Source organism: Condylura cristata, unplaced genomic scaffold (assembly GCF_000260355.1).
Source record: "Condylura cristata isolate star-nosed mole 26May11 unplaced genomic scaffold, ConCri1.0 scaffold00016, whole genome shotgun sequence".
Classification (NCBI taxonomy): Eukaryota; Metazoa; Chordata; class Mammalia; order Eulipotyphla; family Talpidae; genus Condylura; species Condylura cristata.
Genome location: NW_004567117.1, coordinates 18848234 through 18863420, shown reverse-complemented (window position 1 = coordinate 18863420; position 15187 = coordinate 18848234). Strand labels below are relative to the sequence as shown.

The window sequence follows — 15187 nt, the reverse complement described above, 5'->3', positions numbered from 1 at the left end:
TAAATTCCACATGAAACAGTATTGAAAGTGCAATTCCTAGGGACCTACAGATTCTCTTATTTGTTACTCTGTGGTAATGCCATACATATTTCAATTTTGAGCAAAACCCTTTTAAATAGAATCTCTAGTTCTGAGCTATGCAACTGAAGATATGAGAGGGATTTTGGAGATCATTCAGAGGTGAACTATACTTGCCATATTTAATTACTTAAATTATTCTTCCTCTATCCCTTTCTGCCTGTTGTTTGCATTCCAGTAATGTCCCATTCTAATCTTGGAACAGAGTTGAGAGGCAGGGAAAGAAGAAGTAACTAGATTTATTTTAAACATCTTTAATCAACTTGATTGTTAATATATATATTTTTTTACTTGAAAATGCTAACTAAATTAATTTCTGACCATATAATTGGAAAATATGTGAAACTAGTGATTTTAGCATCTCTCTGAAGGCATTTCTGAAAACTGCAGGTTTGATTGGAGATTTTTCCACAGGTTGAAGATAGAGGCAGGCTTATTTCTAAAAGGGAGGTATATAGTGATGCTTTTTAGGTCATTAAAAGTGTTTATTTGTGACATTGTCTTTCCATGCAGAGTTCAGTACGAAGGCTGAACAATTTTGGTCTACTACTTAAAATCTTAGAGAAGCAGGTAGGTGTTTTATGTTCAGATCTCTGGAGTTCCATTTCTAGCCCAAGATTCTTCAAAGATAGACCTTAGCTCATTTTTCAGGACTACCAGGTTATTTGGTAAAACTAAAGATTCTTGAACTGTGCCCTCACACATTTTGATTCTGTTGGAGAGAAGGAACAAGAATTTGCATTTTTTACTAAGTACCTCTCCTTTAAGAAATTCCTATTAAGCACTGGAAATGATGAAGAGGTGGATGGAACTGAAAGTATCACAGGAAAACAAGAGCTTGGCAGCTCGGCCCCTTGGCTTAGTGGTAGTAGCTAGCACAGCAAGCTGGAAGCCACGCCATTTGGGGTCACTGCAGTTGGTGGTGTGCCTGAAGTTTGAGAGTAGGACAGAAACTGGGCGAAGGAGATTCATGTAGAGAACACTTCTCTTGTTAATCTTCTCATGATGTACATAAGAGAAAATAAGCAAGCCAGAAAAAGAGGCACATAAGTTGAGTAAATTAGTGGTTTTAAAGTGGGAGCAGACTGAATGGGATAATTTTGCTTGAACAAGAAGTGATGAGGAGCAATTCATGAAGATGAAGTGTTTTCAGAAGATAATAACCAGATGTTGTCTTATCTGAAGATGAATCAAGACGAGAGTGGCTCAAACAGCAAATGAGGGTATATAAAAAAGAGTGTCCTGAAACAAAGGCTATTAAGCCTTGAAGTAAATTATCACAGAACACTGAGATCAATTTCTAGACAGTAAATTATAAGCTATTGAGGATGTTGTTTCACTGTCTCAAGAAGGGATATGCCAAGTGAATTTTAGGAAATTGTTTAGTTTTATTTTAACAAAACTTTGCTTGAGATATATCACTCAAAATCTTTGGTAACTGTCACATTAAAATGTGAATATGTATTTGCTGTTAAAACGACAGCTTAATTCATTTGAATTTGCTAAGGCATGGATAATTTCTTTTCATAACAGTCTTGGTTCCCTTATAAGATTTTTTTTAAAAATTTGATACTTAAAATGCTCCATTGGATAAATTACTGTATTAGGAGCTGTGACTTTGCCTGTTTTTATTTTTATATGTTAAACTCATCACTCAGTCTAATTGTATTTGATTATTATGGAATCTCTTGAATATAGTCCCTGCCAATATTTAACAGCCTCTTTCTTAACTGTCTATAATTGGCCTTCACTGCTTTTTTTTTTTTTTTTAAAGATTTATTTATTTATGTATACAGAACTGGGGTACAGGCCAGAGGCTCAGGGGCGGTGAGAGGCTTCACCAGAGACAGAGTGGGGAGCAGAACAGGCAGATCGACGAAGTACACTGCTGAGGGGAGCAGCAGGCAGGTCAGGAGAGGTCTGCCACGCCATGCGGTCACTTCCAGGGCAGGCGGGAATCCAACTCATGCAGAAGTGGCTTTAGCTTCTCAGTGCTGTGCTTTAACCCGCTGCGCCACCAGGGAGTGGCCTTCACTGTTTTTATGCCCCATTTATATTATGTCATAGCTAGCCAATTTGTAGCTAAATTTAAAACCAGGAAGGGCAAATATTATCACAGTGATAGCATCAGATGAGGTCAGTGGTGAGATCTGCACACACCAACTGATTCCTTCCTCTCTTTTACTTTTCATAGCTTTTTCTAATTCTAAGAGAAAAGCTAGTGGTACCAAAACTGCTTGAAATATGCATTGATCTGGACATTCCTTGAATGTGTCAACAGTTGATACATCAAACCACCCGTCTCCATTCAAGAGAGCTAGTGAAGGGCATCCACGGTAGCCCAAGCATGGGCTACACAGCACTCTGAGATGTGGATTTGGATTACTCTGGCAGTCACATGGGCCACAGGTTCATGAGACAAGATACTGGGTAGTGCGAGGGAGTGGAAATCGCAGTGAGCACTAGTACGCAGTGGGCACCACCAGGGCACCAGACCCTTCTTAGGGCTGATAGCTTATAATGTAAAATATGAAAGTATCAGTCTTAGAGCATTCAGTTGTTTTCCCTGCTATCTCACAGGATTAAAGAAAAAAGCAGTGGTGGAGTTTCTCACTTTAGATATCTTTAATTTTACTAGATTGTCGTTCTGTTTAAATAAAATTATTTTAATAATTTAATTTTTTCTCATTTATTATTATGGTAAAATACACAAATGTTGCTATTTTCTGTTGATATATGTAATACCAGGTCCTGATGATACAACTAGTATTAAGTCCTAACCCTGTGCACTTTCAATGATTGGCATTTATTATTTATTTAAATATCTACACTACAGAGTGACACATAGATATTCTAGAAATATTTTGACCCCTGTGTTCATTGGAGATCTAATGATTTTGAATTTATAATCTGTTGAAAATCTACTTGCCTTAATTTCAATTTTTATTAGAGAATTCATAATTATAATAAAGCCAACAACTCAGAAATTGCTAAGGTAAATAATATCTAAAGAACATTTTAGCTTTTCATGAGCAAAAGCTGAATTGTACAGTTACTTGGCTTGTCTGACAAAGTTTGGGTCCAGAAAATAGAGAACTTGCATAAGTGATGATTGATAATTATTCACCTATCCCCATATTAAGGTACTATAGAGGGAGCTGTGACTTTGCCTGTTGTATAAAATGTATAAAATCATCACATTTTAGAGGTGTTTTTTAGTGTAGATTTTGAAAGTTTTAATAACCTTTTTTTCCTATTAGATGAAAGATTCATCTATTGTGAAATAATTTTGATTTCCATGTACATGTTTTTTCTTTAATTTTTGTTTTAATTCCTTGTTTTATAAAAGACAAATTTACCTGTTTTTGTACTGCCTGTTTGATTTTTCAAGTTTAGCATTTTAACAAAATTCTTTTATCAATTTCATTTAAAACTGATTAGCTTACGATTATTTTAAACATAAAATGTATCATTTAATTATGCATTTTGATTAAAGGAAAATGCTATGTTAACATATTTATCAAACTTGAAGTATGCTCTATGATATTTATCTTATTTTTCTCTAAATTATCTCTAGCCTGGACAAACCATATGCAGTATAGTAGATATTCAAGGGGAATCTTTATCAAATTCAGTTTACAAGCTATAAAGCTGTCCTTAGTGATCTTTAAAATAAAAAGTTGCTCTTGGGCCCTTCTCTCTCCCCAACTCTTCATACCCAATCCATAAATATATCATCTTAATTTACTTCTTAAATATTTCAAAATCCATGAAGCTCTTGTTCTCCTCGACTCTCTTCTCACTTCAGTGCCATTACCTTTTGTCTTCCCTGTAATCTTAAATTCCTAACCAGTTGCTAGAGTCAATCTTTGGCTGTCTACTCTCAATACAAGATCCAAACATCAACAGACCTGATTTTAGACCTTTTTAGATCTTACCATGACTTCCCATGGTGTCACACAGTTAAGGCCATTAGAATAGTTGAGAGCCCATGAATTCCTCCACAAGATGGTAAGTGGTCAAAGCAAGGACCATCTCAGCATTTGCTACAGTTGAATCACTGGTGAGAAAATTTATAAGAGTACACTTCTAAAGCCATCAGGGATTTTACAGGGTCAATTATTGGGCTTTCTGTTCTGTTATTTACATGTGACTATTTTCTTTTAAAGGTGGCAGTTCTTATTCCTTTCCGTAATCGCCATGAACATCTCCCAATTTTTTTCTTGCATCTGATTCCAATGCTTCAGAAACAGCGACTAGAATTTGCCTTTTATGTCATTGAACAGGTAAGAATATTTTTCAAAATGGTAATTAAGTATACTAGAACTTAGCAAACCTGTAGATACATTTTTTTTAAAAGTGTTTGACTTAGGGACCTCCCTGATGGCACAAGGGAAGCTACTAGCAACCACTGCAGCATGAGTTTGATCCTCACCCAGGGTGGTGACCCATAAGGCTCAGCAGACCTCTCCTGTCTTGCCCACTGCTCCCTGCAGTATATTTCAGTACATCTGCCTGTACTGCTCCCCATCTGTCTCTGGTGAATCCTCTCATCATGTCTGCACCTCTGGTCTGTATGTATAAAATAATAACAGAAATCTTAAAAGTGTTTAATTTGAGGTCAACCAGGTAATTCAAATCTTTGGTTTTATACTTGACTAAAATTACATTTTATATTGAATCTATTAGTGGTGTGTGTATATAGTTTTTTTGTTAATCCAATTATTAATATGTTCCTATATTTTTAATCATCTTATACCTTGCCTATTAAAGGGAAACAGTTTTCTCTATTTTTCATATTATATCTTATATTTGTTGATATTTTTCTCATCTCAGTATTCCATATATACAAATTCTGTTAGACTATTTGAACCGTTTGGAAATGGTCTTCATACCTCTGTTATTCCCTTGTTTTACTCTGAAGGTGTCATTTTGGATTTGTTTCTTTTTACACTTGTATATGGAAATTAATCTTTCAAAATTCCTAACCTGTATATATAATATTGTATATATTCTTTTAAATGATGCACCCTATACATTGAAAACTGATTATTACTTGATAACATTGAAACTTTTTTTTTTAATATTGAAATTTTTAACTACTTTCATGATAGCCTTAATTATAATTTTAACGTGAGACCTGGCATTGAATTATTTCATGTATGTGATGAAGAATCTTCAAAGCAGCTAAGATCATACTTGATAAACTGCTTAATCTGAATCTCATTTTTTTTTAAAGATTTATTTATTTATGCATACAGAACTGGGGTACAAGCCAGAGGTGCGAGGGCAGTGTGAAGCTTTACCTGAGACAGAATGGAGAGTAAAACAGGCAGATCGACAAATACACTGCTGAGGGGAGAAGCGGGAGGGTCAGGAGAGGTCTGCTGCACCATGTGGGTCACCTCCAGGGCAGAGATTGAACTCATGCTAAGTGGCTTGAGCTTCTTAGTGCTGTGTTTTAACCCACTGCGCCACTAGGGAGGGCCCTGAATCTCATTCTTCTCAATGTTAATTCAATAATGTGCACTTGATAGTGTGTGGTTTTGAGCTACTAATATCTTTACCACATATGAAAAAGAAGAGTAATTTTTCTTCTGGACTGGTGCCCAGAAGTGTTAAGCAATCAAAAGAGAAGCTCAGAAGTCCTAGTTAAATATAGAAGGTTGTACACAAATTTACCCCTTTTCCTTTATAAACTCTTTTTTTTTCCTTTTTGAAAGATTTATATATTATGCATACAGAACTGGGGTACAGGCTAGAAGTGAAAGGGGCAGTGAGAGGATTCACCAGAGACGGAGTGGGGAATAGAACAAGCAGATTGATAAAGCACACTGCTGAGGGGAGCAGCGGGCCTGACAGGAGAGGTTTGCTGTGCCATGTGGGTCATCTCGCTGGCCGGGGATTGAACTTAAGCTGAAGAGGCTGTGGCTAGCATCATAATGCTGTTCTTTAACCTGTTGTGCCATCAGAGAGGGCCCTCCTTTACAAACTCTTAATGAAAGTGTGTGTGTGTGTGTATTTCCAAGAGTGGTATACCATAATCCTTGGTATACATATGTGGAGATTCCCCTCAGCTTTTTAATACTTCCTTATCATATATAAACAGCCAAATGTTCCCCAGTTTTGAAGAATGTATCCACAAGAAGCTTGGAGACTAAACCGATTAAACAAATGGGAGTGTAAAAAATAGAGACAATGGAGGGGACAGAGAAAACCTTGAAGAATAAGGAAAATAAGTAAACAATAAGAATTTATAATTAATATCCATAGTGAAAGAAAGATAATGAGTGCATTAAATCAAAACAGGATACTATAAAGAATAATGAGAATAAGGAAATTATTGTTAAATGATATGTGATAACTAAAACAAAACAATCAGTGGAACAGTTGGAAAATAAACTGAAGAAAATAACTTTTAAAATAGAGCCATAACAGAAGAAATTAAGAAGATTAATCTATGAGTACCAATAGGTCATAAGAGTAACCACCTCTAAGGTGGACCCATGCCTCCTTGTTACAAGGTCCTCAGTGAGTAGGGGCTGGCTGGCTGGACAGCCTAACTGGAGTGACAGCAAGTGACCTTTGAGGCGCGGTCATAAAAAGCATCACTGCTTCTGCCTTGAAGGCTTGGATCTCTTGCTCTTGAGAAGAGAACTTCTGTGTCATGAAAACACCAGGTAGCTCTGTGGAGAGGAGGTGACTTGCCAGCATCATGTTGGCTGCTGTGTACAGGAGCTACCATCCAGCTGAGGCCCAGGTGTCTTGGGTAGAGATAAGGTACCTTCACTGTGCTGTCAGTGTATTTTTAGTCACTAATTGTGTCATGATGTGTTACATATCAATAGATAACTAATAACTATCATGCTAATTAGGGTTGTAAAAAAATATAGCAGAAAAAAATTGAGGGTGGGGTGTAGTGGGCCATGGGTGGAGGTAGAGGAATGGCCAAAGAACTAATACAGAAAATTTCCCAGATGTGAAGACATGTGCCTTCAGCTTAAAGGGGCCCACATATGCATGTGAATAAAATGTAGATCTGCTATGAAGCATGTGATTTTAAAATTTTACAATACAAATGAAAAACAAGTATCTTACAGGAGAAACTATAGATAATTTATATGATTTTGGATCAGATTTCATATGGACTGTCTCAGTAATGCTGAATGCTGGAAGATTGTGGAATTGTGCCTTTAAAACTCTAGGGGAAAGTAATTTTTAACTCAAGAATTTTTTATTCATTCCCAAATGTCAATCAAATATATGGGTAGATTAATGGCATTAAAATCACTCATTGACAAAACAAATATATGTGTATGTACTTTACATGTATTTTTTCCATGTACCTATACTTAGGAAGCTGAGTGGGAGATGTGGTTCTACAAACTGAGAGAGCAAGGAAAAGACAGGTTATTGAGAGGATGGAGAAGTTCCAGGATGTTAAGTCATACACAGTGAGATGAATGCAGACAGGAGCAAGAAGCGAGAGCAGTCAGTGTTGGAGTTGGTTTGGGAGTAGAGGGGTTGAGAGATGGTTTTATTCAAATGATGATATGTCCTACATATTACAAATGTAGGACATAGTCATTAGGATTTCTGTACAAACTACTGATAGTTATATAAAACACTAAGAAAACAAGAGTTAATAATCACTCTAGGAGTTATTAATTAATATTAATCAGTTTCTCTATGATAATTAGAGAAAGTGATTGTAATTCACTCAGCTCTCATATATAATTCTTAAAAATGTCAGCACAATTGATTTTAGCAAAAATTTTTATAACTGTTTTTGGAGAATGGGTGGAGGGCAGTGATGCGGCTATATAAATCCTTAGTGACCAAGATGGGAATCATGGACGAGGTATGGAGATAAGTAATAGCATACACTACTCGAGCAGTAGAACTTTATTGCTTTTGAAGAATGAAAATGGATTAGACATAGAACTTTTAATTTTTATTATAAGCCATGAAGCATTATGTCCACATTTAACAAAGACATTTTTAAATGATAATGTCATACTAATATAATATCATAATTTAAATCCTTTTTCTTATTATTTTCTCCACTTTACTGGTGAGGAAAGGAGCTATAAAATGTAAAGTGACTTCTGTGACCTCAAGGTAATATAGGCCTTAGGAATAAAAATTAATGTTTGTTCCTTGTTGAGATGCAACTGCATGCATATCTCATTTGCTTTTCTCATAATTCCTTTTTATTTCAAACTTTGTAAGTGATTTTGAGGAATGTTGCCAAGGTATAGGTAACTCCTTAATTTTTTTTAGATACAGAATGTAACTTATTACCAGTGTACCTTAAAAGTGTTTCCTTCATAAATAAAGAGAAGTGGTTATTTTATAGTGGTCTGTGTAATATGTTTCTGTGCTTTCTGTCCGGTAAGATGCTCTCAGTTTTTATTAGAAGCAAGACTAATATAAATAGAAACTTTTTTGCCCAGTACCTTAATATATTTCTCCTATTAATAAGGGAAAATGGTTGTAATAAAGGAAGTTGGGCTTTGTATTATAAGTTCCAATTGCTGTGTTTTTAAAAATGTCTTTACATTTAATCATAAGCATTAGTAATATGAAGCTAGGTTCCCTAACCTAGTTATATAAAAGAAGTGTTAATACTTGTTGAATCAAATGTAAGTTTCTTACTGCTCTTCTTGACAACACACGGAAAGCTTCACCAGAAATACAGTCTATAAAAAAAAATACAGTCTAGGGCCCTCTCTGGTGGCACAGCGGGTTAAAGCTCAGCACTAAGAAGCTAAAGCCATTTCAGCATGAGTTCGATCCCTGCTCCCGAGGTGACCCACATGGTATGGCAGACCTCTCCTGACCCACTCACTGCTCACCTCAGCAGTGTACTTCATTGATCTGCCTGTTCTGCTCCCCACTCTGTCTCCAGTGAATCCTCTCACCGTCCCTGTACCTCTGGCCTGTACCCCAGTTCTGTATGCATAAATAAATAAATCTTAAAAAAAATAATACAGTAAGTAAATGGTATATTTGAAAATTCTGAACTGTGTTATTTTTTTATTTGAACACATTTATTATCATTTGACCATAATTCAACTAGTTAGAAAAATATGGAAAATTGTCAGAAGACAAAGCCTTAGCACCTTTCTGCTTTTCTCTCTGTGAAGACTGGTACACAGCCCTTTAACCGTGCAATGCTTTTCAATGTGGGCTTCAAAGAGGCCATGAAAGACAGTATATGGGACTGTGTGATATTCCATGATGTGGATCATCTACCAGAAAATGACCGAAATTATTATGGATGTGGAGAAATGCCTCGTCATTTTGCAGCAAAGCTGGATAAATACATGTATATGTAAGTAACATGTAATCTTCCTGGCAAGGTACAATATACTTGCAAACCTTATCTAAGAAATGGTAGCAGCAGTGTGTGCCTGGACCATTCTGTGCATAGATTCTGGCCATGGGGTGCAGTCTTACGAAAAGTACAGTACCCTTCAGTGATGCCCCCCCACGCTGATGGCTGCTGGTCTGAAAGTTGTGGTCCTCAAATAAGTGTGTTTCTCGCTTGGACATGCTCAGTATACTCAGAAAAACACTTCTGAATTTTTGCTTGTTGAGCTTTTGTTTTCTGTTATTTAGTGTCTCTGTTCTACCTTTATTTTATCTCATCTTTTTCCATTTTGGGTATACTGCAGTCATTCATTTCTAAAACAGTAAGTGGAATGAATGTGCTTGCCAGCTGACACATGTCAATAAGCACACAGACTTTTCCATATCTTTCTATCTACTGACCCCTGGTTGCTCCCAAGCTGCTGTCCCAGGTAAGCATCAGGCAGTGGTGTGGGAGATACAGCAGTGCTGTGACCGCAGCCATCCTTATTCCCAGAGCGTTCGTTTCCCACATGTGAGCCTGGTGAGATCTCCTGGGACACTGCTTGTCTTTGGGGGTCACTGTTGCAGTTATTCTCCCGGGTGCACTTGGCTCATGATGACACCAAAATTACTTTTCTCCTGCAACCCCAGAGTTTCCTATGGGAACTACTGCACCCACCTTTGTTAGTCACACAAGAAACAGCACCTTCCGTGAGAGGGAATCAGGTGATTGTCCAACCCCAGTGTGAAGTCTGCTTCCCCCTTTGTTGAGGCAGCTTTGTTATCATCCTGCCCGGGTTTCCCTCTGCTGGTTTGCAGGTGCTGAGTGGGCTCATGTTTTCTCTGTGGCACAACACTGGGCTGACATCTCCAGAGGCTCTGACACCCCACTCCCCAAAGGCACGTTTGGGACCATGGCAATTTATTCAGGAATGGATGTAAATAACTTCATTGGGCAAATTCCTTGGAGTATAACTTAGGGAAAGATAAGAAAAATCATAAATGTAGTCATTTCTAAGAGAAAGACAAATGTGTGATCTCACTGATCTAAAGAAAGTATAAACTCATAATCCAGAAAACAGATCGGTGGTTGGCAGAGGGGGGGGTGTAGCAAGGTACAGACTTATAGTTGTGGAGAGAGAAGACCTGGGAGTGTAATGTGCAGCAGGTGACAGCAGTGAACAGCACCCTGAGAATTGCTAAGGGCATAGATTCTAAACACTTGTCAAAAAATAAAATTTTACCTTATTTTCCCTTTTTGTTTTTTATTGAGGCAGTTTGGTTTACATCACTATATTTCAGAGATCTAGGCTCCCCCTTCAGGTGCAGTTATCACACTGCACCCACCGCCAAAGCATCTGTGGTCTACAGTCCACTGTGCCAACTCCCCACTTTAGGGTTAGGGTTAGGGTTTTAGTCTCACCTCTCAAGAGACAGAGTTTTAAGTATGTGTGGTGATTGGTGTTAATTAAATAAATTGTGTTAAGTATTTTATGTCATATACACATAGAAAATGAACATTTAAAACGAATACAAAGCTACTTGTCAAAAAATCTCAGTAAAAAGTCCCAGTAAATGGGGGGGGGGGGGGGAGGGAAGGGAGGGAAATGCACGGGACTATGGTGGTGGCTGATTTGGTGATGGGAAACCCGCGGGGATTACAATCGAGATGGAAAAAAAAATGTGCAAAATGATGTAAAAATAAACTTTGTAATTAAAAAAAAAAGATGCTATACACGGAGTTCAAAATTTTCACCTTTTATCATATTATCATCTATAAGGCCACCTGTCCAATACTTACTCATGCACTAAAACACCCTTAAATTATCCTACTACAGTTTTCTACAAAGAGTTCAATGTTGAAAAACTCCCCAGTCTTTTAGAGATTTCTTTAGTAAAATTTAGTAAAAGAAAACATTACACACCTATGCATTATGTTTTCTCAAGTTCAAGGTAAAGACCTAAGATTTCCAGTTCAAGATGGCAACATAAGCATAATGAATCCACTTGCTCCCACAAATATGTCACATCAACAAGTACACAGGGGGCAACTTCCACTTAAAGCCTTGACCTCTATGATAAAAGTAAGGAAAAGCCTCAAATGAGAGAGGACAAAGGCCAAATTTGAAGGGGAAAGGTAGGGAGCAAAGGGGAGTGTGAATGAGAAAAACAATACACCTGCCCTGGTCCAACTAGGACAAGCATCCAGTTATACATTTTTTCCTACTAAAAGGGAAGCTTCAAAAAAAAAAAAAAGTCCCAGTAGTTTCTCTAAATACTAGTGAATTTACCAATATTTGCTAATATCCATGAGCATTTTGAGAGTATTATTCAAACAGGTAAGATTTTATAGAAATAGGAAATTAGTCATTGCCAAATTAAATGCAAATGCTAGACGTGTTTGTTAATTTTCATTTATCCTGGCTTACATAATAGTATACTTATACTTAAGTTCAGTTAATTTACAGAATTGTATTGACAACATGTAGCATTGCATTGATAGCTATTGATATATTTGGCCAAGTTTAATTTTGGTGTGAAAATACAGTTTTTGAACACTTATAAAATAATACTAAATGCTAAATTTCAAAACCCACAAGTGTTTTATGCTGTATTTAACATAATACCTTTAGATATACTTCCTTCACTAGAACATAAAAAAAAAGTTTCTTGGTATACTTTATATTGCCTGGGAATGATTTAATAAACAATTGTTTTTTATTAAAAATAGAGATACATTTTGCAAAGCACATAAAATACTGAAAACTTGATTTCATGTGATAAACAGTTATGATTTCATTTTTTGGAAGTGAATACTATATCCTGCTTTCTTTTCAGTCTTCCATATAAAGAGTTTTTTGGTGGTGTAAGTGGACTGACAGTGGAACAATTTAGAAAGATCAATGGTTTTCCTAATGCCTTTTGGGGATGGGGAGGAGAAGATGATGACCTTTGGAACAGGTATGTTGAGGTATCAATTGCTTAAAAATAGATTTACGTTCTATTAGGTAAATTTTATTTTTCCATTCCAAGGAGAGTTTCCTTGGGATAAAAAACTTGGAGGCCTCTAGATTTCATTTTCTATTTCTCCCCTTCTTCCCTTCTTCACTGAGTATTTTCTGAAATTATTGATAGCACATATAGTAGACTACTTTTTTTTTTGCACTGTGAATTGAACTTGCATACTCCATATTGATGTCAGATTTTACTTCTTTGTTTTCAATTCCATCTATTGTGTTGTAGAGTTCACTATGCAGGATATAATGTAACAAGGCCAGAGGGAGACTTGGGAAAATACAAGTCTATTCCTCATCACCATCGAGGTGAAGTCCAGTTCTTAGGACGGTAAGTTATCTCTAGATACTAAGCTTTCAAAATTAGTTAATGTATGCAAGATTTTAAAAGTGCATTGAAGCCAAAAATGTCTTCTTTGGAATTTTCTTTATAGAAGTTAAACAGTTTGTGCTTGTATATGCACACACACACAGATATTTTATATGTTTTATCAAAGAGCTAACTATACACTGTTTCCTTAACATAAAATATACTACGTTTTATTTCTTAAGTATGCTTAAGTAATAAAAGTGCAAAATAATTGTCCTAGGTGCCTTTTAAGACAAGTAAAAATGCTAATTTAAAGTAATGGTTTGGAAAGATTTTTAATCTTACACAGGAACCAAATATTGTAAAGACCTTTTAATACTTAAATTATAAGAATGTATTTGAGCATATTCCTCATTAGTTTTCTTTTTTGTACTTTTCATTTTTTTCTCTAACACCACAGGTATAAATTACTAAGATATTCAAAAGAGCGTCAGTACATCGATGGGTTGAACAATTTAATATATACGCCAAAAATACTGGTTGATAGGTTGTATACAAATATATCTGTAAACCTCATGCCAGAGTTAGCTCCAATTGAAGACTATTAAAGAAGTAGCTCTTGTGGATCACAGTGCGGATCATAAACTTGTAGTGAACTCTTAACGGAGGTCAGAGTGGATGTGCCGCAGTGCCCTGCTCTGGGAGGAGGCCCCGAGCTTCCTCTGTGCTCACGGTGTGGGGTTATGCATGGCTCAACTTCTTCCACTCGCCCTCTGCTCTGAGACACTCCCATGGCGAGCACTGCAGACCCGTGTCATTGCTTGAAAGACTGGAAGTTAAGAGAGCGCTCCCACAAAGAGAAAATTTTTATACCCAAATCTAATTTAATTGAAGAGAATGCTTTATTTCTGTTTAAACATATTTTGTACATATGTGATGTAAATTAATGTGTTCAAATTGTTGAAAAATAAGATGTGTTGCAGATTTGCATGTAATTGATTATGCCTTTATTGGACTTTTATAGGCATTTTTTTATTTGCATGGAAAAAGAGAAAATGTAATTTATGTTACTAAACAAAGGTTAATCCTTGTGTGAGATGAAGGAACTGTCAATAATTGACAGCCAAATAATACAGTAAACTGTAATACTAGTTTTGAGCTTTAGACCATCAGCCTTTTGTATGGAAGAAGTCACAGCGCTTAGGGTTTTAAAGAGTAAGAAGAAAAGGTTTAAATAACTTTTCTTCCTTACTAGGATTTCCTATATTTTCCTTGCTTGCAATCTCACCAGATTTTGCTAAATCACAACCATATTGTTTATGCATATTGCATGAGTATTGACAAGAAAATCTTTAAAGTTGTGATGTGACATGATATAATGGACTTCTTTATGTCTTTCATGTACCTCTGGTATAAATGTCAGGGATTTTTGTGCCTCAAAAAATGTTCCCACGGTTTTTTGTGTTTGTATGCTATTTTTTTTTAAATTCATAGCAAATAGCACTTTTATTATTTACAGTTCAGAAAGCCAAAAAAAAAAAATCAAAACAATTTTTTTAAAAGAATGAGCTATGGAAAACCCACTAGTACATACGGCATACAAATGAACTATACTATTACTTAAATATTCTATTTTTATGAAGACAAATAGTAGAAAAAAGCAAATTTAAGTTTACTTCTCAGACTTATATTGATAGAATTTTTAAGTTTGGAAGGAATCTTTTAATTTCACCCAATTTTATTCAAACTATTATTTTCATTTTTATTATATCTCTGGCATTACAATTTCCTCACTAAAAGCATATCAATAGAATTATATTAAAATACATAACCAGTTATTTAAATGCATTCATGTTATAAGACACTTCTCTGAAAACAGTTCTTACTACCTGATATCAAGTATATTATTTTATCTTAAATTTGGAGGATGTTTCCATGATAATACCAAACAATATCCTTACTACAGTTACAGTTTACCAAAGATTAAAGTACCTTCAGATATTTTCACAAACTTAAACAATTGTTTATTTATAAATTGACTCTTCAACAATGAAGAACACTAGGAATCTGTCTGAGAGAGTTGTTACTACGTTGGCCTTCCAGGTTGTTCACCTAAACAGAATCAAGATTCTTGACCTAAGGTTTTAATTTTTTTTTTTTTTTTTAAAGATTTATTTATTTGTACATACAGAACTGGGGTACAGGCCAGAGGCTCAGGGGCGGTGAGAGGATTCACCAGAGACAGTGGGGAGCAGAACAGGCAGATCGATGAAGTACACTGCTGAAGGGAGCAGCGGGCGGGTCAGGAGAGGTCTGCCACACCATGTGGTCACCTCCGGGGCAGGCGGGAATCGAACTCATGCGGAAGTGGCTTTAGCTTCTCAGTGCAGTGCTTTAACCCGCTGCGCCACCAGGGAGGGCCCTAAGG

The 15187-nt window shown here is 36.1% G+C and overlaps 1 protein-coding gene across 1 annotated transcript in view; it reads left to right on the top strand.

Annotated features, from left to right (window-relative positions):
- Positions 1-14301, top strand: part of B4GALT6 (UDP-Gal:betaGlcNAc beta 1,4- galactosyltransferase, polypeptide 6) — a 51081-nt gene extending 36780 nt beyond the window's left edge. Inside the window, exons 5-9 of the mRNA XM_004683812.2 lie at positions 4248-4364; positions 9228-9415; positions 12274-12396; positions 12679-12780; positions 13220-14301. Of these exons, the coding sequence (XP_004683869.1) occupies positions 4248-4364; positions 9228-9415; positions 12274-12396; positions 12679-12780; positions 13220-13367 (678 nt within the window). The 3' untranslated portion in view covers positions 13368-14301. The remainder of the gene's footprint in view (positions 1-4247; positions 4365-9227; positions 9416-12273; positions 12397-12678; positions 12781-13219) is intronic.
- The last annotated feature ends 886 nt before the right edge of the window (positions 14302-15187 follow it).